The 27,439-nt window shown below is 39.7% G+C and overlaps 1 protein-coding gene across 1 annotated transcript; it reads left to right on the forward strand.

Moving 5' to 3' along the window:
* Positions 1 to 1,161: 1,161 nt before the first annotated feature.
* LOC116106488 (ELMO domain-containing protein A-like) lies at positions 1,162 to 27,439 on the forward strand. Its single transcript, XM_031392852.1, has 13 exons — positions 1,162 to 1,202; positions 3,888 to 3,894; positions 18,476 to 18,481; positions 21,957 to 21,996; positions 22,148 to 22,306; positions 22,394 to 22,496; positions 23,546 to 23,658; positions 23,849 to 23,917; positions 24,477 to 24,592; positions 24,686 to 24,740; positions 26,691 to 26,811; positions 27,033 to 27,175; positions 27,303 to 27,439. The coding sequence occupies exons 5-13, from the start codon at positions 22,166 to 22,168 to the stop codon at positions 27,402 to 27,404; spliced, it is 963 nt and encodes a 320-aa protein (XP_031248712.1). The 5' UTR covers positions 1,162 to 1,202; positions 3,888 to 3,894; positions 18,476 to 18,481; positions 21,957 to 21,996; positions 22,148 to 22,165; the 3' UTR covers positions 27,405 to 27,439.

Genomic DNA, 27,439 nt, shown 5'->3' on the forward strand with positions numbered 1-27,439 from the left:
AGTAAGTGCATGTCTATACTTGATACGGCTTGTGAAGAAATCACTTCTTTGAAGGGAAGGAGCCATCAATATGGGTTTTGATTGAAATACACTATTCATTGCTCTTTGTTTTATATTATTCCGCTGTGTTTTTCAAACCCCCCACCCCCAACACACACACAAACACACCCACACACCCACACACACATATACGCATGCACGCACGCATGCACGCACATGCACACACACGTGCACGCACACGCACGCACATACATACACACACCCCATGACTATTTTGTCATATGGGGTTTTACTTTATTGAATTGCCCTTTTCTAATCATGTCACTATTTACACTCATTGATAGTGTGTGGCTTAAGATCATCCCTTATAATTTCAGTAGCTACTGTAAAAGAAAATTTATCATTGATGATTATATTTTCACAATTACACATTTCTCTAGTATATGATTTTGTTATGCATCTACAAATGCATTTTACATTTTATAAACAATATTTTAGATGTGCATTATCCTTGGCACTTCATTTTCACATTAAAGTGTGCAAGGATCCAACGAGCCATAGTAGTCACTTTCCATGAAATTTCATGTTTTACTTCAAGAGGCTTTATTCTTTCCCTAAATATAAGAATACCATCTCATCAAAAATTTGCAAAGATCTACGGTAAAGATATCACTTGTCGGGGCTCAGCAAGTTATATGACCATTAATTTGTCAACATTCATTTTTGGGATTGGTGAAACAATCACAAGGAATAAAATAATAAAAATATTTAATTGATAATTTATGTTAAAAAATACTGTTTAGTGAAAATGTTCGAAGGCGTTTTTTATTCTCCAATTTCAAATATTGTTTTCAGATAAATACGTTGAACAAGTTTTTTTTTTTTTTTTTTTTCATAATTCCAATATTTCAATATTTTAGAAAATAGATAGAAGAATAAAACAACACACCTTCTGTAACCCGTATTTATGGGTAAAAATTTGTCATTATCTGTCTTACCAAACAGTCCACGCTCGTAAACTGTAAACACGTCTTTGCTGTTATTTTTGTTCCAAAAACGTCTGTAAATTGTTATTCAAGCGATATCTTATCGATCGGTTGTACAGTTGTACTATTATTAATTAATTATTAATTATTTAAATTAAAAACAAAGTTCCTTAACTTTATACTTTGTTAGTGACAAAGTTTACGAGGTCTATATACAAATTCGTTTTCATTTTATTATTTTTTAATTATTTGGGTACGTCCGTTTCTTTTGTTGGTTTTGTTTTTTTTCTATATTCATTAAATTAAGATTAAATCCTTGGTTTCGTAGAATTGAATTATGATATGTGAGTTGGGATTTAGGGTTTATATTGATTTTGGGTATTTTCAAATTGCAGTTGAGTGGATTGAATTGATGACATCGAGAAACTTTGAGCGGCGACTCCATCACGGAGATGTTGATGGGAGAAATCGTGAGCATTGGAGGGACTTCTGGTTTCGAGAGTTAGTGAACCTGTGTTTAGCTAACTATGATGATGAAATTCCGTCTTCAGGTATTTTCTTTCAATGTGTTGCATTAAGTTAAGAAGAATATTTTTTTTTTAAATAATTTTTAATTATGTTAAATGTATATTAGGGACGTAGAGTGAGGATTTTGGGAGATCAAAGGAGAATGGAGCGCTTGCATTGGACTCTCACTTTTCTCAGTTGATTGCACATGGACACAGTGGTTAGGTGTGGTATATTGTTGTTGATCATCTTCTTAGAGGAGTCATTTTTGGTGACGGTACTGTATTGTTTGTGTCGGCGAATTGTCTACAAAATTTGGGATTGTAGTCTTTCATACTATGATGGTAGATTTTTTTGGTAATTGAGAAAACTACCTCGCATGTGTTGGACTAGGGCCAACGTAGCAAACTTGTAATCTCGGTAGTTAGGAAACTTGTGGTAGTTTCTGTTGACTCGAATATTGCACAATGGCTCAGTTTTTGGTGTGAGTGCTAAATTGTTACGATGATTCTTTTAGTCCTGATATTGCAGTTTCTTGCTTTTGATGTAATTTTGTGGCAAAGAGAGGCTAGTTAAGACATGGCTTAGATCTGTGATAATTTTGGTTGGCTGATTGGATATATTTTGTACTCAGACTGCTGAGTGAGCATTATCTCTTACTATGGAAACTTGCTAATTAGTGGGACTGCACTTTTGTTATTCTTCTTCATCATGATTTTCTGAAATCTGCATTAGGGGTTTTTGCTCCCTGAATTTAGAAGTTTGCCTCGGTTATGATACTATTAGGATGGTGTAATTGTTTTGTCTAAATGAAATCCTTAATAAGAAGAAACAATTAGTAATGACTGCTTGAAGCAATATATTAGTTTTCTTTTTTCTTTTCTCTCTCTCATTTTTTTTTTTTTTTTTTTCTTCGGATTACTAAATGTCCCAACTGGTGGAGTTTGCTCAAACGGTGATGGTAAGGTTATCTCAAGACATTTACATTACCAAAGAGGTAAACATTTAGAAATCATATGCACACTGTATCATTTGTGTAATGATAACTAAATAAGTTAGACGCATATGCCTGTTTTTATTTGTTTAGTTTCCATCATATTGGTCATTGCTTTTAAAAATCATGCTTCATGACACTGTTAGGGGGTTAAGTGCTTGTGATTATTGTAAACATTGCTGATTGTGGAAATATCTAGGTGTCCTGTTCACTAAGTTTTGGTAGTTGAAATTTGTAGCAATATTGTTTTTGGATCTGGATCACTATTGGACGACTTTTGCCTCTCTCCCTTGCACTCAAAATGGACTAAGTCGGAAGCTTTTCCATTTCACTACTAGTCCTCTACAGGTATTATATTGTTGCTGGCGCATTTCACCTCTTAGTTTGATAAAGGTAGTGATTTCATGGCACTTAATCATGAAATATGTATGTTTTTAAAATTTCGCATTTGAATTCTTCGATATATCAAAAAAAAAGACTGATGTGTATGACTTTAACGCTATTAATTGGTGTCAATTAGGAGGAAAGGCTTAGCATTACAACAAAGGTGGAAGTCCCTTTGATGGATCACGTGTGGAACATCAGGTAGTTTTTCTCCGTTTAATTTTATTACTAACTAATATTTGGCCTCCGTTTAATTATTACTTTACTAATTTTCGCCTCAATGTTTTTAGAGCTAGCACATAATAGTGGATGTGGGTTAATTCCTTTCATTTTGTTATTAATGAAACTTGAAATCTGTTTATAGTGAGAGTTATGCCCGATTGCTAAAGTTTTGATGCCTTGAGGATTTATATTTACATGTTGAAAATTGCAATACAATTTAGGATGAAGTTACATGTTAAAGTACTCAAATTAAGTGCCCACAATTACACTTACTGTATAAAAGTGTGCAAACTGGGTGAGAACATCTTATAGCTTAATCATCCCTGTCATAATTACTCCAAATTAAGGGTGAGGTATAAATTTGGCTATTTTATTTCTTCTACAAACTTGAACTTATAATGGTTGTGTGTGGGAAGATCACTGATTTTGTTTCCTCCAGAAAAGGAAAGGGAAAGACTGACCTGTTGCTTTTGTAGAGCATAACTTTAACATATAAAATTGAACTTTTGTGTGCAGGGATGCTCTAAAAACAGTATGGAGGCTAGCTTGTCCTGGTAGGGATTTGCCAGCTCTGAAATCGGAGCCTGTGGAAGAATGGGTTGGCAAGGCACAGACCCTTCAACAGATTTTCGGTATGAAAGGAAAATTACATTAAATACTTATTACATTTTTTTTACCTGAAAAGGATTCTGATGCAATTTTTTGTCAATGAATTTGAAGAGGTGGAGGATTTATATCATTGGAGAATCTCATCTCTTTCGCCAGAAGTATCCGGTTGGTTCCTTGGTTTAAAAAGTTATAGTTCTCTTTTTCTTGTTCAAATTTTTAATCTAATATATCATTTATTCAAAATGTTGAGATTTTATTTTGTTATTTTTCATCTGAAGAATTGGGAATTTTTTGTGCCTTTCTTAGCTGTTGTTAGGATCTACAAAACTTGGCTCAGGCGCAACAAAATTTAGGCTCGTTTGGTAGAGAATTTTTTAGTATTTTATTGCCCTATCCTATCTAATACACATTTATTCTCTTATTCTTAAAATATTATCTATATATTCAATTCTTTTTTTAAACCCCTAAATTTGTTAATTTAACTAAACCCCCCAAAAAATGTTTTAGAAATTGACAAAAACACCCAAAACCAACATTACCAGATTCGGCCACACCACCAGAATCTGGTGTTAAAAGCGCACTACTGGTTGATCTGGCGGTAGTGGCCGATCTAGCATTTTCCGACCAGATCCACGATGGATCTAGCGAAAAGAAAAGCCAGATTCACAGGCCAAAGAACTGGCCGTAGCCATATCTTTGGCCATCGTTGACACCAAATGCGGCGCAGATTGGCCATTGAGCCGTAGAGCTGGTCGGGAAAAAGCTATATCGGTGTACGACTGGCCAGATCCAGCCAGTTGGCACCGATACGGCGACTCTAGCCACCCTCCGGCGATGGTAGCCGGTTGTCCATATTTAATGGTGGGGTTAGGGGTGTTTGTTAATTTTAATATTTTTATTATAGGGGTGTTAGTAATAAAACAAACATAGGGGGATTTTTGTTATTTCAAAATCCTACATCGTAATACCACCAATTTTACTTTTTTCAAAATATGATCTAAAAGAACCAAAAGGAAATGGACCCTTAATACTGTCAAAATGGAGGCCTAGAATAGTATTATCTTTCAAGTTGCCTTGGCAATTGTGGCTTAACAAGAATGCATGTTGTCATGATAAGATAATGCTGAGAGTTATAGAAAAAAGTATATAATTTAGATTTCAGAATAAACTTGTGTACTGACAGCATAGAGAATGGTTATATATGATCACTAATTACTGAAGAATATTGAATAGAGAGGATACATGTTAGAGCAGGAAAAAATATAAAAAATTTTTTCTCCATTTTTATGTATACATTTGTTGTAGAGAAGCTGGGGTTGTGGAAATTGTGGTTGCATAACAAGCAGTTGGAGTTTCTTCAGTGAATACCTTTGTGCTGTTTCCTCAATGAACCTCTTTTAGCTTATTAGCTTTGCCCCTTATAAGGTGGGTACTGTAACAAACATTGTTGTTTCGGCATGATATTTGTTTAGAGGGAAAGTAAAGGTGATGGTTGGCAACTGTTTAAATAACAAAGTGTGATATAAAATCTACTATCATGCTCTGAGCTGATGAGGAATCATGTTTTTCGGGAGTATGTTAGGCATATCTGGTTTGTTTTTTAGGAATAATTGCTCTGCTTGTGTTTTTGAGTATGGGGATGTTTTCCTGTTACATGTTAGCTATTGGATGTACCTAGCTGTCTGTATATGTAGTAATTGAAATCGGTTTGTTCTTTGTGGCTGTAACCAAATGGATGGCATATTCTAGTTGTCGCGGGGTAAGGAAACTCAAAGGTTAATAAATATGTAATTCATCTTGAAATACTTCTTATTCTCAGATTCTACTCAATTTCAGGGATGTCTATATTATTTTTTTGAACATTTTTAAGTTTGCTTATGTTCAGTATGTGTAGGATACATGCAGGTTTTATTGGGTTGTTATCTTTCCTCTGGGATTAATTTGGTTTTTATGCCTAATATGAAGGTAAAGCTGATTATAACTAATATTATTATTGGGCTTCATTCAACAGACTCATTTCAGAGATTGTTGCATAAACAGACGGAGCGAGAGCTGAGTGAGTGACCTTTTGCGGTAGCTGGCATCAACATTTATTATGTTGATACAAATGTTGGATTCAATCAGGTAATAAATATTTCTGAAGAGAAGGGAATTTATGCTGTAACTTTTGGTTTACTGCCTTATTTCCGTACAGGCTGAGAAATATGCAAAATGTGGTCAGTCACAAAGAGATGATTCTAAAGCCAAATTTGTCGACTTAATTTTTCTAGTGCTTCTGCCATTTATGATTTTTAGTAATTAAATGGACTGAGAAATTTTCTACTTATGTTTGCGGGCAGGGAAGCATCTTCTTTGGCTGGAATTCGTTTTCTTAGAACTTCCGAAGGAAGAGAAAGGCATTGATAACCTTTATTTGTAGCTCCAAATGATGGAGCTAATGGCTTGCCAAGCGGGCTTCGTATATGAATTTAATGTAATTGTTCGACATCCATCATCCCTTGATTTTTATTAATTGAATCAACGAATTGTCGATTCATTAAATTTAGCATACCCTACCATGTTTGAATGATTGCCATGTTTTTGTACCTTTTTCAGGATGTTTTGAGTCTACAAGAACACAGTTAGAGACGGGGAGCTGGCATGGAGGATGTCTTTAGTGTGAAAGATTACCAGCATACACTTTGTTGAATAGATGATCAAAACATATAATTCTAAAATACCTCATTTGTAATGATTTTGTATTGTTTACTGTATAATTCATGAAAATAAAGTATATTGTCTTAAAATCCTGATGGTGCCTCTTCAAGAAGCATTAAACAGTCGTCTTTGTTAATTGAATAAACTATGATCGTTTTACGAAGCTTGTCAATCTTGTCGATGTACTAAATTAATTATATTAAAGCTTCTTGATGCAACCCACGGGCTATATTTGGCTTTGCTTGTGGAGAGATCCTTGTTCACTCAATCAAAAGTACAAACAATGTTTTTTCGTTAGTCGCTTCAATACCATAGAAAATTTATGGAGATGAAGAAGTCTAGGGCTGTAAATAATTCTAGCCAAGTCGAGTTTTGGCTTATCGAGCTTGGCTTGGTTGTTACAGGATCGAGCTTGAGCTAGTCGGGTCAAAGAAAAGGGACGTGAACTGAGCGCGATCGAGTTGGGCGCGCTCGCAAGCCTATGAATTCAGAGAATTGTGCTCATATTGGGGGAGAAGAAAATGGGTTGGCGTGTGGGGGATGAAGTCGTGTCTCCTCCACGTCGATTTCCGACCGGGTGGTGCAAGAACACGAGATGAAGGCCATTACTTTCACGGTGGACAAATCCCGACTTGGGGAGAAAACTTGGTTTCAAGTTGGGGGATGAAGTTGTCGTTCCTCCATGTGTGTTTACGATCGGCGATAGCAAGAACACGGTTTAGAGTTTGTGATTTCATGGGTATAGATTGGTTTAGGTTTAGGGTTTGTTGTGTGAGACTTTTGCGAATTGGGAGAAATTGATTTGGGGGTAAATGTCATTTTACTATTTTGCACTTGGGGGTAAATTCGTTTTTTTTTTTTTTTTTTTTTTTTATATATATATTTAGAACTGCAATATAACGTTAAATCGCACATGGTTTAATAAACTCACAAAAACACCCTACTTATGCAAGCCACTGTCGGCTCGCGAGCCTATGAACCGAGCCCCTATGATCGAACTCAAACACAGCTATAAATCAAGTTCGAGTCGAGTCGACGTTGACATCATCGAGTTAAACCCTAAACGAGTCGAGCCGAGCCGGCTTGCGAACTGGTCGACTTGTTGTGACAGCCTTGAAAAGAACTACTTGATACTTTTCGTTGTAATGGCTGCTAGATGATATATTACAAGTGACTTAATTAGGTCTTTCACACATTAAACCATTTATTGCTTTAAAGTAGTGTATTATAAAATGACAGGCACTTTTAAAAAAATTAAGGAAAAATGACTATTAAATTTCACAATAAATGGACACATTTATCAATTAAGGACATTTTCTTTTAAAAGTATGTTTATTCATAAAAAGTGTAAAAAAAGTATTTTTTTTTATGACAGAAAATAATTGTTTATGATATAAATGAAAACTTATGTCTTTTTCTCTTTATTTATTTTATAATGTCCTCCCAATTTATAATAGCCCTCTAAAGTATTCACATATTGTTGACAGCCAACAATTATCATTATTTAATGAGTGATATTATTGAAACCCCAACAATTATCTAATAAGTCCTCAATTTAAAATAGTTATATTACAAATTTATCTTTAGATAATCATAAAATTACTAAAAAGGGTAAAAGAATCCAAAAGAAAAAAAAATATAGGCACCAACATATGTCTTTCTCACAAATCTTATGTCATGATGGAGTAGATATAACATTTGATGTAGAAGAAATATGAGCGGGAGATCTAAATAAAAAAAAGTTTTAATTTCATTTGAATAATATTCTTTCTAGTATTCATCACTATATTGTTGTGAAGATTTAGAAATATAAATTCAAAAGTGAGCAATGACTCAATTGCAGCTCAGTGAGCAGTAATGCCACTACTCCAGTTATGATGAATTTCAGCCATCAATTCTGGATTGGCTTAATCTGAAGCAGGAAGTGACAGTGGGAAAAAAGGGCAAAAAAAAAAAAAAAAAAAAAAATGAGACGTGAAGAAGTGCTTTAAATTTCGAGTTGAGAGAATGAAATAAGGGATAGAATAAACAATGTTCTGAAAACCGGATCGGACAATGACCCATTCAAGGGTCTGTTTCTGATTCGACTGTTGGATTGGTCGTTGGGACGTAATTTGTAAAAAAAATTTAGTCTCTAAAGGTTTGAAATTCATCAAAAACACCACTTAAATACTCCCTTAAGGTTTGAAATCTATCTAAAAACACCCATATGCACGAGATTCTGGGGAGTGGTGGCGGTAGCGACGATCGACGGCCAATCAAAGCTGGAATTGTGGGCTTTTGATGTGTAGGTGCCGGCGACTCTGATGTGTAGGTGCTAGGGAGTTCCATCGACGTCGGAACTCGTCGGAATCAACAAAAGAAATCGACGTCGCGTAAACTTTAGGTGGACAGCGATCGACGAAGGTTGGACGAAGGCTCACGGGCTATTTCCCTTTGCCGCGCTTTCGCGCGACCTGCAGGCGTTTTTGGCGGTTGCACCGCCCCAGCTGTTGTAGATGACATTCCTTGGTCCAAACGGTCCAGCCTCTAGTTGACCGTCTAGAGAGTATTATCGAACCTCTCCAGGTAGCTTCTGATGGCGGGGTCAAGCTGCGAAGCTGCCGAGATATCCCCTGTAACATTTTGTGAAACTGGAAGTACCCTGGAGGGGGTATCCCCTTGGGTCAAGGGGACTCCTTCAACGCACTGGTTAGCTTGCTCAGGTTCAGATTGGTGGGCCATTTGTTGCTGTAGGACCAGTAGGTTGAAGATTCTCCTGATGAAGGATGAACACTAAATTAGCCCTCCTTCTAGCGCCAAACTGTTGATGCGTGATTCTAACACCAACTAATCGACACATGCGCAACGTTGATTGGCCAAGAGACACACGTGATTATGGATAGAAAAATATGAAATAAATGCGATGGGAGCTTTTTAAAGTGGTTCGGATGCTAAGGTAGCAAGTCCTACGTCCACTGATTTGTATTAGTATTGTGGGTCAGGTCGCAACAGCGGACTGACTTACAAATGATTAGGAAAAGTAAATACAAAGTTTGCAAGAGAGAGAATTCAAGTGTAAAAATGGCCGAATCCCCTTAATGAAGGGGTCTTCTCCCTTTTATAACTAGATGAGGGCGTGTAATCATCATTAAATCCATGGGTTGGTGTGAGTGTCAGGTCATAATCCGGCTTTACGTCCCATTGCCCACTTCCCAAGCTGATTTCATGCGATTTATTACAGGGAAATGGAAATGGACGCGTGGGAGCTCCGTAGCGTTTGGCAAGCCTGACGTGTACTTACCGTTCTGACGGGAGCAGGTCACACTGCATCACGTGACTTTCCACGTTAGCCCTTGTTTTCCCAGGCATAACAGAAGTTTCCTAGTTTTTAAGGTTTGAGGATCGAACCTTGGAAACTAAGTCATGCCGCGATTGGAGGTTTTGGTAATTTTGACCTGAATGGAAGAAGCTCGGGACAATGCCGCGAGAGTAGCTTCGGCGAGCCAACGGCGATGGAGCTCGGTATCGCCTACTATCTCAAAAAGAGAAAGGACAAGGATTCCTATTACTTGTCCCAGTGACCTACCATCGCCGAAGGGATACATAGCTATCCCAGCAACGCGGGGGCCTACGAGACAAAATTCTTCTTTTTCTACTATGATGGCCACTACCGCTTTCAGAAACCAAGTAGGTTCTTCTTCGCTAGGTTCATTATCTGTTCGCCTGCTTTATCATAACGACCTGCCTTCTTTTACAGTTAATAAGATGACCAGCCAAGACCTGCTTGACGACCCGAACAGGCTCGTGTCTTTTGGAGTCCTTCCCGAGGAAAGCCGGGACACAAGGAAGCTCGTGACAATCGCGAACTTGCGGAAGTATGGTTTCATCAGCAACAACGCGTCTTTGGAGACCCTAGAAGGTAAGTTACACTAATTCCCTTCTGGTCACAAAATAACTTTTGTTTACAAATGTACATGCATGCAGTGACTATGCCTCTAAAAGAGTCCGAGCAGCCTCGCCGAGCACCGTTTACCTTCCCTCGATCGAGGAGAGAGAGAGCGGTCGAAGCTGCTCGTCCCATTATAGCACAACCGGTGCAAATAGCCGCGCCTTCCTAACCCTGTCCTGTACAAGAAGCGACCAGGACAGAATAGGTCGCTCAGACACCACCTGCTCGCCCAAGGCGGAAGGCTCCGGCCCAGAGATCGAAGAAGAGGAAGCAGATTCAGGTCGACGAGTCAGAGACTGAATCTGAGGAAGAACCCTTGAGGTCGCGACAAGACTCAAGAAGGAGGTCGGGCAAGGAACCCGCGGACGAGACGATCGCTGCTGACAAGGCGAAGGGCACGCCAGTGCTGGACTCGTTGGGGAGCCTGCCCGAATACCTGCAGCCAATAGTCTATTCTCTGCTCGAGTGTGGGCTATCGGAGTCATATGATGAGTTCGCCGATACAGGCGATGACCTGATGACCACGTCGTTTCAGCATCTAAGCAAGGTAAACGAACTGCTCTTAAAGTTTGTCCGCTGTCTTCATTCTAATTCACTTCTTGCTCGCAGGCTTTGCTTGCGATGAGGATGTCTATGGAGAAGACTCGGCTGGGGGCCGCAAAGGGGGCAAGCGACCTAAAGGAGGAGGTCGCGAAGCTGAAATAGAACTTGGAATCCGTCAAAGCGGAAAGAACGCAAGCATTCGAAGCAGCGAACAGGTACTTGAACCAAAAGGATGCCGCTCTGTGAATAGTGGACTTCCAAAAGGCAGAGCTTGAACGACGTGCGGCGGAAGTAAAGGAGCTTCGGAGGACAACCGCTAGGCTCTCCAAGGAGGTCAGAGAGAAGGACCAGGAGCTCCAGACGACCTCCATATGGGCTCAGCGAGCTGAACAAGAAAGGGAGGCTTCCGAAAAGGAAAGGCTTGCTCTGGAGGCTGAACTCCAGGAGAGTCAGGAAAGAATTGCTTCACTGACTGAAGAAATGCGGATCCAGTCAGAGGAGATTAAGGATAAGGCCGCCGACTGGGCAATCGGGTCCATTTATGCCTTGCGGCCGAGGAACCCAGATCTAGATATTTTTGATCTCCCAGAGGGGTGGTAAGAGACCTTGCGGATTCTGACGGAGGAAGATGATCAGGCAGCAGTGGCCACCTGAAGATCCGACCAGGCAGAGGGTTTTGGTCCTACTTCGAAGGATCCCCCCGACCAGCCATAGTGCAATGGGTCTGACTCCATTAGAATAGGATCTTAATTTTTGTTGCAAATAAATGAAAATACATTTTGCTTTCAATTGTTGTTCGCTTTATCATACATAAGTGTAGTTTACAATTCAGTTTTACATGGGCAATATTACATGTGAATCGTTACAAGCGAACAGAATAAATGCGAACTGCTTAAGCGAACAGAATAAATGCGAACTGCTTAAGCGAACAGAATAAACGCGAACTGTTTAAGCGAACAGAATAATACTTTACAACAAAAGGGGGAACTAACAAAATAAAAAACTGATCTATAATGAGAGCTGAGTTTGGGATTACTGATAGTATGGCCGGAGGTGCTCAGCATTCCAAGCTCGGGGTATTTTGGAACCGTTCAATCTTTTGAGATGGTAAGTCCCCGGTTTGATCACCTTGTCAACTCGGTACGGTCCTTCCCAGTTAGATCCTAATACCCCCGCACTTGGCTCCCTGCTTCTGAGGAGAACTTCTTTTAGCACAAGGTCTCCGACTTGGAAGTCTCTTCGCTTGACCTTTGAATTGAAGAACCTTTTCGCACGTTGCTGGTAGGCTGCTATCCTTAGCGAAGCCTTCTTACGGTGCTCTTCAACGAGATCCAGACTTGCCCTTATAAGTGCTTCGCTTTTAACCTCATCGTACAAGTCTCTCCAAAGAGAACCAGTTCCCACCTCCACAGAATCATTGCTTCGCAGCCATAGGCTATCGAAAAGGGGGTTTCTAAGGTAGAGGTTCTTGGAGTTGTCCTGTATGCCCATAAGACTTCGGGGAGATCGTCAGCCCAATTTCCTTTGGCTGCCCCAAGCTTGGCCTTCAGAGTGTGCTTGATGGTCTTGTTGATAGCTTCAACTTGGCCATTCGCTTGCGGTCTGGCGACTGAGGCGATTTTTTTATGGATGCCCAGCTCATCGCAGAACTGCTTAAACTCCTCGTTATCAAATTGCTTTCCATTATCCAAGATGAGGGTGTGGGGAATTCCGTAGTGGCACACTATGTTCTTGAAAACGAAGTCTTTCATCTTTCTAGTCGTGATCGCGGCTAGCGGTTCAGCTTCCACCCATTTTGTGAAATAATCTATCGCAACCACGGCATATTTGACCCCTCCCTTTCCAACTGGCATGGGACCGATAAGGTTGATCCCCCACATGGAAAATGTCCAGGGGCTAGACATCGTTATCAGCTCGTGCAAGGGGGCTCGCGGAATGTTCGCAAACCGCTGGCACTTGTCACATTTCTTGACAAAATTGTGCGCATCTTCTTGGATTCGGGGCCAATAATATCCCTGACGAACAACCTTGTTCGCAAGAGATCGAGCAGCTATGTGATTTCCGCAGATCCCTTCGTGAATTTCCCTCATGACGTAGTCTGCTTCTTCACTGATTACACATCGGGGGAGAGGGGCACTGAATCCTCTCCTGTACAGCTAGTCCCCGATGAGTGTGTAACGAGCAGATCTTGCTCGTAAGACCCTTGCCTCGACCTTGTCGCCTGGCAAGGTCCCATCCTTGAGGTATTGGACAATGGGAGTCATCCAGGAATCTGGTTGAGTCACATTTACGGCCTGTTCGATTGAGCTGATAGTTGGAGCATCGACAAAACAAACAAGAATGTTATCTGGAGCCTCTGAATCCAACGACGAGGCTATCTTTGCTAGGGCGTCCGCTATAGAATTGCTATCTCTTGGGATCTGAGTGATTTCAAAGTGCTTGAACGACCTGAGAGCGGTCTTAGCTTCTTTTAGGTAGCGGACCATATTCTCTTCCTTGGCTTGGTATTCCCCTAAAATTTGGTTGATGACCAACATGGAGTCGCTGTAAATGCTGATCGCGGTTGCACCCATTTCTTTGGCAAGTCGCAACCCGGCAAGCAGGGCTTCATACTCAGCCTCATTGTTGGTCGCCTTAAACCCGAACCGGAGAATACCATGAATTCGAGCCCCCTCGGGGCTTACAAGGAGAAGACCCGCACCGGCTCTTTTCCTGTTCGATGACCCGTCGACGTAGAGGTTCCAGGTCGACAGGTTTTGAATACTTTCCTGCATGAATTCGCTAGGCTGTTGCTCGCTTGGGAGATAGGAAAGTTCTGAGATGAAATCTGCAACAGCCTGCCCTTTAATGGTCGACCTGGGCTTGTACTTCAGGTCGAACTGGCTTAATTCCATGGCCCATTTAAGCAGTTTACCCGAGGCTTCTGGTTTCTGGAGGACCTGCCTTAGGGGGTAATTAGTCATTACATGGATCGTATGGGCGTGGAAGTAAGGTCGCAGCTTTCTTGATGTGATCAGCAGAGCAAAGGCTAGTCGCTCCATTTCCGGATACCGCACTTCGGCATCCGACAGGCGCTTGCTCACATAGTACACTGGCCATTACGCCTTTTCCTCTTCCCGTACCAGAGCTTCACTGACTGCGAACTGAGATACGGACAGGTAGACGAGCAGGATTTCCTATGGAAGAGGCTTAGAGAGGAGAGGTGGCTTCCCGAGGTGTTCTTTTATACCCTGGAATGCCTGTTCGCATTTGGGAGTCCATTCGAATTTCTTATTGGCTTTCAGAACATTGAAAAATGGCAAGCAACAGTCTGTTAGCCTTGATATGAAGCGACTAAGTGCCGCTATTCGCCCATTTAGACTCATGACCTGTTTCTTGCTGGTCGGGCTCTCCATATCGAGCAGAGCTTGGATCTTTTCGGGGTTTATTTCTGTGCCCCGCTGATTAACCATATACCGTAGGAACTTTCCTGACGATACCCCGAACGAACACTTGAGAGGGTTCAGCTTCATTCTGTACAGTCGGAGGATGTCAAACATCTCAGCGAGATGTGTAATGTGCTCTGAGGCGGCCTGGGATTTGACCAGCATGTCGTCCACATAGACATCCATTATCCTTCTGATCTGGTCGGAGAACATTCGGTTAACCAACCTCTGATAGGTCGCGCCTGCATTCTTGAGGCCGAAAGGCATAACTTTGTAACAGTACAGCCCCCGGTTCGTAATGAAGGACGTATGCTCCTCGTCTGGCCCATACATCGGGATTTGATTGTATCCCGAGTATTCATCCATGAAGCTTAACAGCTCGTGCCCCGAGGTGGCATCAACGAGCTGGTCGATTCTCGGCAGAGGAAAGCTGTCTTTCGGGCAGGCTTTGTTGAGGTCGCTGAAGTCAACGCAGGTCCGCCACTTGCCATTTGGCTTCTTTACCAGAACCGGGTTGGCGACCCAGGTCGGGTAGAGAGCTTCTCGAATGGACCCATTTCGGAGAAGGTTTTCCACTTCTGATTTTAGTGCGGCGTACCGCTCCGGATCCATCGTTCTTCTTTTCTGGCGAACCGGTTTGGCTTCATTGCTGACGTTTAATGAGTGGCAAATAATGTCCGGGCTGATCCCGACCATATCTGCATGTAAAGGTGGAAAAGTAACCCGCCCGGCCCGGCCCGCGGCGGGTTACATGCTTTGGCGGGCTGGGCTCAACCCACCAGCCAACAAAGGCGGGCCGGGTTAGGCCCGCCAATTTAGGGAGAGTTAACTTTTCAAATAAATAATTATAAATATAATTGTTTTTAGTTAACTTTTCAAATATCAATAATTCAATTCAATTCAATTCAATTTTTTTTTTTTTGTTAACATTTCAAATATTAATTCAATTTTAATACAATAAAATTGTAATATAAGAAAAATTAGACTTATTCATTTATCAAAAAATAAAATAAGAAATTACAACAATTATTGCCTCGTTAAAAACCTCACCAAGAAAAACCCAATGGGAGAAAAACTTGGTAAAGAAAAAAGAGTGCAATAATTGACAATTAATTTACAAATTACATTTTACAAAACAACTAAATTGGGGGTGGTTCACTAGGACCTCCCTCATCTGTATCATCTATATTACAAAATTGAAATGATTCTACTAAGCATTGTCGATAACCTTGTATTGATCTTGATGGCGCGATCGTTCCCAATCTCGAAGACATGTGAGGACTCAATCATTTTTGGAGTAAGTTTAGCCCTCTCTTTCATTTAAATCCTTCCACTTGCACTAAATGTTTGTTCGGATGAGACGGTTGAGACAGGAACAGCGAAAACATCCAAGGCAAGTCTTGATAATACCGAGAAAAATACATTTCTGGCTCTCCAATACTCTAAGAGATCAAAGTGACCTGTTGAAAACATTCGGGGTTGCCAATATTGTTGAAGTTCATTACTCTGTGACTCCATGGAGGACAGCATATTAGTTGTTGTTGTTGTTGGTGGTGGTGCTCTGAAGAGGAGGCTGTGCTTCGGACTCGGTCCTCTTCGGCCTATTCAGTGCATTCCAAGAGATAAGTCTTCATTTGTTTCTTCTCCTACAGCTTCTCTGGATATTTCGCCTCTTTGCGACTGCGGGTTCCCTACCTGTTTCATATTGGAAAATACTTCGAAAAACTATTTTTTACCTCTCCTATTTGATTGACATATGATTCGTTTTGTAAATTTTCACTTAAATTGTCAAGACCATTTTCTAAACGTGCTAATTTAATTCTAGGATCAAATATAGCACCTAAACATAAAGAAAAGGAACGGGTTTCCAATATTTCAAAAAAAAATTTCCATTGCCTTTATTGGTGCATGTAAATTTCATCATCTTTGTTTTTGTAAATAACTCGGAAATTTTTATAATTGCATGTATTACCAATGGACTAGTAGGATAATACACACCAGAAGTTGTAAAGTGGCTTGGTAAAAACATTTGAAAAAGAATGAAATACTTTAGCTATCTTCCAATCATTTTCTACCAAATGTGAGGACCTCTATTATTTGCTACAAAATAACTAATTATATAGCATAAGGTAAACGAATCAAGCATTAAATAAGTACTATTCCATCTAACAGGCATATCTAATGCAAAGTTCTAGGAGACATATTTGATTTTATACAAGCTTCTTGAAATTCAGCATTTCTTTTATTACTACTAGTAATCCAAGCTAAAGATTCCCTAATTCTATCAATATTTTTTTTAATTGTTTTCATACCACTTTTCGCAATTAAATTATACATGACATGCACAACGTTGGTGAAAAAACTTCAAATTATTATATAAAAGATAATTATTTAAAAAATTATATAGCTTTACTATTAGACTTGCATTATCTAAAGTTAAACTTATCACTTTATCAATAATATCATATCTTCTAAAACTTCAATATTTTATTATAGATTCTAAACCACTATGATCCACATCCTTAATCTAAATCCTAATAAGATTTATTTAATTAAATTCATTATCAAAATAATGACTAGTCACACAATATAATCTTGTTTAGCTCTACCACTCCAAATATCACAGTTAAAGTCACACTAATATGACAAGTATGAAATTATTTTTATATTCTAATTTCATTTTTTAAACAATTTTATTAATCATTTCTAGTTGCGTTTTAGAATAACTTTTAAATCCTGGAAAAAATGAATTTTAAACAAATCTTTCAAAATATTTATCTTCTGCCATATTAATAGGTTATCGATGCAGCAATATATAAAGCTAACTGTTCCCTATATACACAGAATTATAACGCCAAGTAGTACCCATATTAGTTATTTGAGTTTGATTGCTTTCTCTATTTCCAGTTGATTAATATGTTATTAGCATGCCTTTTAAAGTACTAGTACCATTACCTGATCAGCTTTTAATTTGCCAATATTTGCATCTTGCTTTCTTGACTTGAACGCCATTTTCTGTCTCGTAAAACTTTCGAAATACCCCAAACGTCTGATGTGTGTCTGTTTTCGCTTTCGACGGCAGTTGATGATCCCGCCTCAGCTTGAGATAAAGTTGGACGAGGACGACGATACGAGGCGACGATACGAGGCGACTTCTAGAACCACCGGGCGCTGTTGGAATCGACGGCATATTTTGAGGTGTATCGGATTCTGAGATTGGGATTGGGACAGCGGGCTATTTGAATCTCCTGCATTCATATAAAATCAGCGGGACTAGGACTAGGATAATAGTTTTCTTCTCATTGAAATGATGGGAGAGAATATCTATCCATTGTAGACTTGTAGTTGAAAAAAAAATGATGTAGAAGAAATAAAATTAAAGAAAGAGATTTGGAATATGGATTGGAAATATAATTGAAATTGCAAAACCTAATAAAATTAAATAAGAGCAAATTGATAACAAAAATATTAAGAGAATAAATGAATAATTGAGACTTGAGAGTTGAGAGAATAGAGATTAAGATAGAATATGAGAAAATGAGAGAATTTGAGTTGTGAAAAAATATGAGAGTTTAGGCCAATTTTAGAAAAAAATAGGGAAAGAAAATGACAAAAGACCCCTCCAACGGCTATAAAACGGCTATATTTCAGGGTAAAAGTGTAATTGAAAAAAAAAAAAAGATTTACAATTTTTTTTTTTTTTGGGGGCCAACCCGGCGGGTTGGCCGTTGGCAACAGCCCTTCGGGTTGCGGGCCTCTTGCAAAGAGACAAATGCAACCCGGCGGGCCGTCGGTTACCATTGTAACCCGGCCCGCACGGGGGTTGCTAGCGGGTTGGGCTCAACCCGGCCCACCATTAGGCGGGCCGTTTGAGCCCTCTTTTTTACGCCGGTTAGGTTTGGCCTGCCTAACCCGGCCCTTTTTTCCACTCTACTTGCATGCACCAGGCAAATACGTCAATGTTTTCCCTTAGAAGCTTATCAGCTCGAAAGGGAGCTGAGGGCTGAGAACGTTTCCAATCTTTAACACTCGGCTCGGCTCGACTTTTTTGATCAATCGAAATTTCGGACAGTCCTCAACCGGGCCGCTGGGAGGGATTCCTGGATTCGCAGATCTATGTTTACCTCTGCTGGCCCAGGCTGTGGTTCGATTCGGCTGATCGCCATAGCCTGGCGAGCACACATCACGTAATGCCCTTTCTTGCCTGCCATCTGCACCACTTTTACGTAGCATTCGCGAGATGCGCTTTGCGATCCGCTCACTTCCCCTATCCCGTTGGAGTGGAGAACTTCATCTTGAGGTGATATATGGAAGTGACTGCCTTGAAGCTTCCAACAGAGGTCGCCCCAGATTCCATTAAAGGCGATGGGCAATCCACACCAAAATTCGGTAACCCTAGTCACCTCGTCGTAGTCGCCGAGCGTGACTAGTAGCTGGATTGTTCCTTTGGGGACAGGTGATCCCCTGTAAACCGTAAAGAGGCATCGAGGCGAGCTTCAGGTCGGCCTTGTCTGTTCTATCTATCGAAAGCGGTCTTGAACAGGATGTTCACAGCGCTTCCGTTGTCCACAACATTCTACAGACATTATGGCACCCTATCAGGGCGTGATCACTAGGGCGTCCTCGTGAGGATGTGCAGGCGAGCTACTTCCTTTTCGCAAAGGTGATCGACTCCTCCTTTTGAGCCTTTTGCGTCGCTGCGAAATGTTCATTACCTGATCGGGTCGTGATAAGCTTCGCGAGCATACCTTTCCTGCGCACCTCGCGTGTTTCCCGCGAGGTGTGGGCCTCCAAAGATTATGTTAACACTGCTGTATCTGCTGCGATCACGACACTTTTTCTTCTACTCCCCTTGGTTCTCTTTTGGAGAGTCATCATATACTCTTTAAAGTGCCCTTTCTTGATGAGCTCCTCGATTGCCTGCTTTAGGCTCGGCATTCATCAGTGTGATGCCTGTTATCCATGCAAACAGTAGTATTTTTTGCTGTTTCTGGCCGTAGCAGGGGTTTTCATGGGTTCCGGTCACCGACAGGCTCCTCCTTGGATTTGTCAAGGATTGCAGATATGGACACGTTCAGCGGAGTGTATTGAGCTCTGTCCCGGTCGCAACAAGGAACAGAGCATAGGACTTCTTGTGTTCGTAGCGGGGTTTCTTCCCTTTTCGCTGATCATCAATGTCTCCTTTGCGATCAGCTCTCCTATTTTCTCCCCGACCACATACTGCTTGAAGTGCCGTGATCGCGACGCGGAGTGCCGCCAATGAATTCTCTATTCGGAGATATTTTTCTGCAAGGTTATAAATCTGGTGAGGGAAACATCGTCCTTAGCCTGCAGTTCTTTCCACAGGTTGGTTTGCGGGCTAACTCCAGCTATTATAGTGTTCGATGGACTCTTCTGGGCATGAGCCACCTTGTTGAGTTCCCTGTGGAAACGGTCGATATAAGATTACAGATTCGTCTCTTTCTTGCCTTATGTTGCTGAGGTAGCTCAAGGCATCAAAAACTTCCAATTTGCTTGGAAATGCCGTAGGAACGTCGTGCTCATCTGAGGCCAGACTGATCGATCCCGCCAAGAGCGACCTTAACCACCGCTTGGCATGAAAGTCAGCGTCACGCCAACAACGACATTTTGCAAGGTCCAACCTGTGGAGCTCCATCAGGTCGTTGAACTCATACAAATGATCCTGTGGGTCATGGTTCCCATTAAATGGTCGCATGTCGGCATTCTGAACCCCGTGGGAGTGGAGCACTAGCACTTCGGGGAGAAAGGGATGCAGAGGCGACCTGGGCCTGTTCGTTTTGCTGCTCCCTTAACCTGTCCAGAGCTCGCTGTAGCTCCTCAATTTGTGGTAATGGGGCAATTGGGATTGCTTTCACCCATGCGAGTCCGGCCTTCGCGATTACGGTTTAGGAAAGTCCAGAGGTCGACTCCTCTTCACCTCAGCCGGCATTTCCGGCCGCACTCGACACACACTGACTAGAGGCGTGTGAAGGCGAAGGATTGTGCGGGGCATTTTCATGACCCTCGCGGTGGTACGAACCGCCCCGCGTGTGTGGGACCACCCGTACGATAGCGATCAAGATCGTTTTGCTGGCGGTGACAGGAATTGTCGCGCCCGACCCTTTGCTTGGGTTCACCTGCGACGTGGCATGGCCAGCTCGGGATTCACTTTTTCGTCGAGTCTCAGCTTTGTCGGCACCCTGCTCGGGCATGGTTTGTGTTCGCTGGTCCTTGGAGCCCTTAGGCTTACTTTTTGCCACTTCTTACCCTTACGTCGACGCGCTGCAGTGCTTGCGACACGGGCTATTTCCCTTTCCGCGTTTCGCGCGACCTGCAGGCGTTTTTGGCGGTTGCACCGCCCCAGCTGTTGTAGATGACATTCCTTGGTCCAACACGTCCAGCCTCTAGTTGACCGTCTAAGAGTATTATCGAACCTCTCCAGGTAGCTTCTGATGGCGGGGTCAAGCGGCGAAGCTGCCGAGATATCCCCTGTAACATTTTGTGAAACTGGAAGTACCCTGGAGGGGGTATCCCCTTGGGTCAAGGGGACTCCTTCAACGCACTGGTTAGCTTGCTCAGGTTCAGATTGGTGGGCCATTTGTTGCTGTAGGACAGTAGGTAAGATTCTCCTGATGAAGATGAACACTAAATTAGCCCTCCTTCTAGCGCCAAACTGTTGATGCGTGATTCTAAAACCACTAATCGACACATCCGCAACGTTGATTGGCCAGAGACACAGCTGATTATGGATAGAAAAATATGAAATAAATGCGATGGGAGCTTTTTAAAGTGGTTCGGATGAAGGTAGCAAGTCACGTCCACTGATTTGTATTAGTATGTGTGGTCAGGTCGCAACAGCGGATGACTTACAAATGATTAGGAAAAGTAAATACAAAGTTTGCAAAGAGAGAATTCAAGTGTAAAAATGGCCGAATCCCCTTAATGAGGTCTTCTCCCTTTTATAACCAGATGAGGGTGTGTAATCATCATTAAATCCATGGGTTGTGTGAGTGTCAGGTCATAATCCGGCTTTACGTCCCATTGCCCACTTCCCAAGCTGATTTCACGCGATTATTGCAGGGAAATGGACGCGTGGGAGCTCCATAGCGTTTGGCAGGCCTAACGTGTACTTACCGTTCTGACGGGAGCAGGTCACATTGCATCACGTGACTTTCCACGTTAGCCCTTGTTTTCCTAGCATAACAATAATAAATATATTAATTGATAATTATTGTTAAAAAAAATACGTTTTTAGTGAAATTGTTCGAAGGCGTTTTATTCTACAATTTCAAATATTTTTTTCAGATAAATACGTTGAACAAGTTTTTTTTTTTTTTTTTTTTCATAATTCCAATTATTTTCAATATTTTAGAAAAATAGATAGAATAAAAAACACACCCTTCTGTAACCCGTATTTATGGGTAAAATTTTGTCAATTATCTGTCTTACCAAACAGTCCACGTCTGTAACTGTAAAACACGTCTTTGCTGTTATTTTTGTTCCAAAACCGTCTGTAAATTGTTATTCAAGCGATTATCTTTATCGATCGGCTTGTACAGTTGTACTATTATTAATTAATTATTTAAATTATTTAAATTAAAACAAAGTTCCTTAACTTTATACTTTGCTTAGTGACAAAGTTTACGAGGTCTATATACAATTCGTTTTCATTTTTATTATTTTTTAAATTTAATTTGGGTACGTCCGTTTCTTTTTGTTTTGTTTTGTTTTTTTTCTTTATATTCATTAAATTAAATTGATTAAATCCTTGGTTCGTAGAATTGAATTATGATATGTGAGTTTAGGGATTTAGGGTTTATATTGATTTGGGTATTTTCTAAATTGCAAGTTGAGTTGAATTGAATTGATGACATCGAGAACTTTGAGGCGGCGACTCCATCACGGAGATGTTGATGGGAGAAATCGTGAGCATTTGGAGACTTCTGGTTTCGATAGTTTAAGTGAACCTTTGTTAGCTAACTATGATGATGATAATTCCGTCTCTCAGGTATTTTTCTTTCAATGTGTTAGCATTAAGTTAAGAAGAATATTTTTTTTTTAAAATAAATTTTTAATTATGTTACATGTATATTAGGGACGTAGAGTAGATGATATTTGGGATGATCAAAGGAGAATGGAGCGCTTGCATTGGACTTCTCTCTTTTCTCAGTTGATTGCACAATGGACACAATGGTTAGGTGTGTTTTATTGTTGTTGATCATCTTCTTAGTGGAGTCATTTTTGGTGACGGTTACTGTATTGTTGTTGTCGGCGAATTGTCTACAAAAATTTGGTATTTGTAGTCTTTCATACTATGATGGTAGATTTTTTTTTGGTTATTGAGAAACTACCTCGCATGTGTTGGACTAGTGCCAAAGTAGCAAACCTTGTAATCTCGGTAGTTAGGAAACTTGTGGTAGTTTCTGTTGACTCGACTAATTGCACAATGAGCTCAGTTTTTGGGTGTGATGTGCTAAATTGTTACTGATGATTCTTTTAGTCATGATAATTTGCAGTTTCTTGCTTTTGATGTAATTTGTTGGCAAAGAGAGGCTATTTAAGACATGGCTTATGATCTGTGATAATTTTGTTTGGCTGATTGGATATATTTTGTACTTCAGACTGCTAGTTGAGCATTATCTCTTACTATGGAAACTTGCTTAATTAGTGGGACTGCACTTTTGTTATTCTATCTTCATCATGATTTTCTTGAAATCTGCATTAGGGGTTTTTGCTCCCTGAATTTAGAAGTTTGCCTCGGTTATGATACTATTAGGATGGTGTACTTGTTTTGTTTCTAAATGAAATCCTTAATAAGAAGAAACAATTAGTATATGACTGCTTGAACCAATTATATTTAGTTTTCTTTTTTCTTTTCTGTCTCTCCATTTTTTTTTTTTTTTTTTTTTTTCTTCGGATTACTAAAATGTCCCCAACTGGTGGCAGTTTGCTCAAACGGTGAGGTAAGGTTACTCTCAAGACATTTTACATTTACCAAAGAGGTACACACTTTAGAAACCATAAACACAATGTATCATTTGTGTAATGATAACTAAATATAAGTTAGATTCGCATTATATGCCTGTTTTTATTTTGTTTAGTTTCCATCATATTGGTCATTGCTTTTAAAAATCATGCTTCATGACCTGTTAGGTGTTAAGTGCTTTGTGATTATTGATAACATTGCTGATTGTGGAAATATCTTAGGTGTCCTGTTCACTAAGTTTTGGTCGTTTGAAATTTGTAGCAAATATTGTTTTTGGATCTGGATCACTTATTGGACGACTTTTGCCTCTCTCTTCTGGCACTCAAAATGGACTAAGTCGGAAGCTTTTTCCATCTTCACTTAGTCCTCTACAGGTATTATATTGTATTGCTGTGCATTTCACCTCTTAGTTTTGATAAATGGATAGTATTTCATGGCACTTAACCAAGAAATATGTATGTTTTTAAAATTTCTGCATTTGAATTTCTTCGATCTTAATTAAAAAAAAAAAAAAAAAAAGACTGATGTGTATGACTTTAACGCTATTAATTGGTGTCAATTTAGGAAGAAAGGCTTAGACATCTACAACAAAGGCTGGAAGTCCCTTTTGATGGATCACGTGTGGAACATCAGGTAGGTTTTTCTCCGTTTAATTTTATTACTTAACTAATATTTGGCCTCCGTTTAATTTTATTACTTTACTAATTTTCGCCTCAATGTTTTAGAGCTAGCAATAATAGTGGATGTGGGTTAATTCCTTTTCATTTTTGTTATTAATGAAAACTTGAAAATCTGTTTATAGTGAAGAGTTATGCCCGATTGCTAAAAGTTTTGATGCCTTGAGGATTTATATTTACATGTTTGAAAATTGCAATACAATTTATGGATGAAGTTACATGTTAAAGTACTCAAATTAAGTGCCCACAATTCACTTACTGTATCAAAGTGTGTCAAACTGGGTGAGAACATCTTATAAGCTAAATCATCCCAGTCATAATTACTCCAAATTAAAGGTTGAGGTATAAATTTGCCTAATTTTATTTCTTCTACAAACTTTGAACTTATAATGGTTGTGTTGGGAAGATCACTGATTTTGATTTTCCTCCAGAAAAAGGAAAGGGAAAGACTGACCTGTTTGCTTTTGTTTTAGAGCATAACTTATAACATATAAAATTGAACTTTTGTGCTGCAGGATGCTCTAAAACAGTTATGGAGGCTAGCTTGTCCTGGTAGGGATTTGCCAGCTCTGAAATCGGAGCTTTGGAAAGAAATGGGTTGGCAAGGCACAGACCCTTCAACAGATTTTCGGTATGAAATGGAAATTACATTAAATTACTTATTACATTTTTTTTTTTACCTGAAAAGGATTCTGATGCAATTTTTTTTCAATGATATTTGAAGAGGTGGAGGATTTATATCATTGGAGAATCTCATTTTCTTTGCCAAGAAGTATCCGGTTGGTTCCTTGGTTTAAAATGATATAGTTCTCTTTTTCTTGTTCAAATTTTTAATCTTAATTATATCATTCATTCAAAATAGTTGAGATTTTTCATCTGAAGCAATTGGGAATTTTTTGTGCCTTTCTTAGCCTATTTTAGGATCTACAAAACTTGGCTCAGGCGGCAAAAAAATTTAGGCTCCGTTTGGTAGAGAATTTTTTAGTATTCTATTCCCTATCCTATCTAAATACACATTTATTCTCTTATTCTTAAAATATTATTCTATATTATTCAATTTCTTTTAAATCTCTTAAATTTGTTAATTTAACTAAACACCCCAAAAAAAAAAGTTTTAGAAATTGACAAATACACCCCAACAACCCACATTTACCAGATTCCGGCCACCACCGCCGGAAGCTGGCCGGAATCTGGTATAATAGCGCACTACTGGTTGAATCTGGCCGGTAGTGCGCCGATCTAGCATTTTCCGACCAGATCCACGATGGATCTGGCCGGAAAAGGCCAGATCTACGGCCAAAGATCTGGCCATAGCCAGTCATCAACGAACTGCTGTATCTTTGGTCGTCATTGACAACCAAATGCGGCCAGATCTGGTCGTCAATGGCTAGATCTAGCCACAGAGCTGGTCGGAAAAAGCTATATCGGTGTACGACTGGCCAGATCCAGCCGGTCGTGCACCGATACGGCGACTCCGGCCACTCTTCGGCGATGGTAGCCGGTTGTCCGTATTTAATGGGTGGGTTAGGGGTGTTTTTGTTAATTTTTAATATTTTATTATAGGGGTGTTTAGTAAATAAACAAACATAGGGGGATATTTTTGTTTATTTCCAAATCCTACATCGTAATATTCATCCAATTTTACTTTTTTCAAAATATTATTCTAAAAGAACCAAACGGAAACGGACCCTTAAATACCCTGTCAAAATGGAGGCCTGGAATAGTATTTATCTGTCAAGTTGCTGTGGCAATTTGTGCTTAACAAGAATGCATGTTGTCATGATAAGATAATGCTGAGAGTTATAGAAAAAGTATATATATTTAGATTTCAGAATAAACTTGTGTACTGACATGCAATAGAGAACGGTTATATATGATCACTAATTTCACTGAAGAATATTGAATAGAGAGGATACATGTTAGAGCAGGAAAAAATATAAAAAAAATTTTTCTCCATTTTTATGTATACAATTTGTTGTAGAGAAACCGTGGTTGTGGAAAATTGTGGTTGCATAACAAGCAGTTGGAGTTTCTTCAGTGAATACCTCTTGTGCTGTTTCCTCAATTGAACCTGTTTTAGCTTCTTAGCTTTGCCCTTTATAAAGTTGGGTACTGTAACAAACATTGTTGTTTTGGCATGATATTTTGGTTTAGAGGTGAAAGTAAAGGTGATGAGTTGGCAACTGATTCTAAATAACAAAGTTGATATAAAAATCTACTATCATGCTCTGAGCTGATGAGGAATCATAGTTTTCTCGGGAGTATGTTTAGTGCATATCTGGTTTGTTTTTTAGGAATAATTGCTCTGCTTGCTTGTTTTTGAGTATGGGGATGTTTTCCTTGTTACATGTTAAGCTATTGGATGTACCTAGCTGTCTGTATATGTAGTAATTGAAATCTGGTTTTGATTCTTTGTGGCTGTAACCAAATGGATGGCATATTCTAGTTGTCACGCGGGTAAGGAAACTCAAAGGTTAATAAATATTTGTAATTCATCTTGAAATACTTCTATTATTCTCAGATTCTACTCAATTTTCAGGGATGTCTATATTATTTCTTTTGGAATCATTTTTAAGTTCTGCTTATGTTCAGTATGTGTAGGATCTTACTGCAGGTTTTAATTGTGTTGTTATCTTTCCTCTTGGGATTAACTTTGGTTTTTATTGCCCTAATATTGAAGGTAAAGCTGATTATAACTAATATTTATTAATTTGGTCTTCATTCAACAGGACTCATTTCAGAGATTGTTGCATAAACAAGACGGAGCGAGAGCTGAGTGGGAGTACCCTTTTGCGGTAGCTGGCATCAACATTTCATTTATGTTGATACAAATGTTGGATCTTCAATCAGGTAATAAATATTTCTGAAGAGAAGGGAGATTTATGCTGTAACTATTTTGGTTTACTCCTTATTTCCGTACAGGCTGAGAAATATGCAAAAATGTTGGTCAGTCACAAAGAGATGATTCTAAAGCCAAATTTGTCAACGTACTTTTCTTAGTGCTTCTGCCATTTATGATTTTTTAGTAATTAAATGGACTGAGAAATTTTCTACTTATGTTTTGCGTGCAGGGAAGCCATCTTCTTTGGCTGGAATTCGTTTCTTAGAACTTCTGAAGGAAGAAGAAATGGCATTTGATAACCTTTATTGTGTAGCCTTTCAAATGATGGATGCTCAATGGCTTGCCAAGCGGGCTTCGTATATGGAATTTAATGTAAATTGTTCGAACATCCATCATCCCTTGATTTTTTATTAATTGAATCTACGAATTGTCGATTCGTTAAGTTTAGCATACCCTACCATGTTTGAATGATTTGCCATGTTTTTGTTACCTTTTTCAGGATGTTTTGAAGTCTACAAGAACACAGTTAGAACGGGAGCTGGCACTGGAGGATGTCTTTAGTGTGAAAGATTTACCAGCATACACTTTGTTGAATAGATGATCAAAACATATAATTCTAAAATGCATCAATGTGTT

The sequence above is a fragment of the Pistacia vera genome, unplaced genomic scaffold, assembly GCF_008641045.1.
Source record: "Pistacia vera cultivar Batoury unplaced genomic scaffold, PisVer_v2 Contig518, whole genome shotgun sequence".
NCBI classification, from domain to species: domain Eukaryota; kingdom Viridiplantae; phylum Streptophyta; class Magnoliopsida; order Sapindales; family Anacardiaceae; genus Pistacia; species Pistacia vera.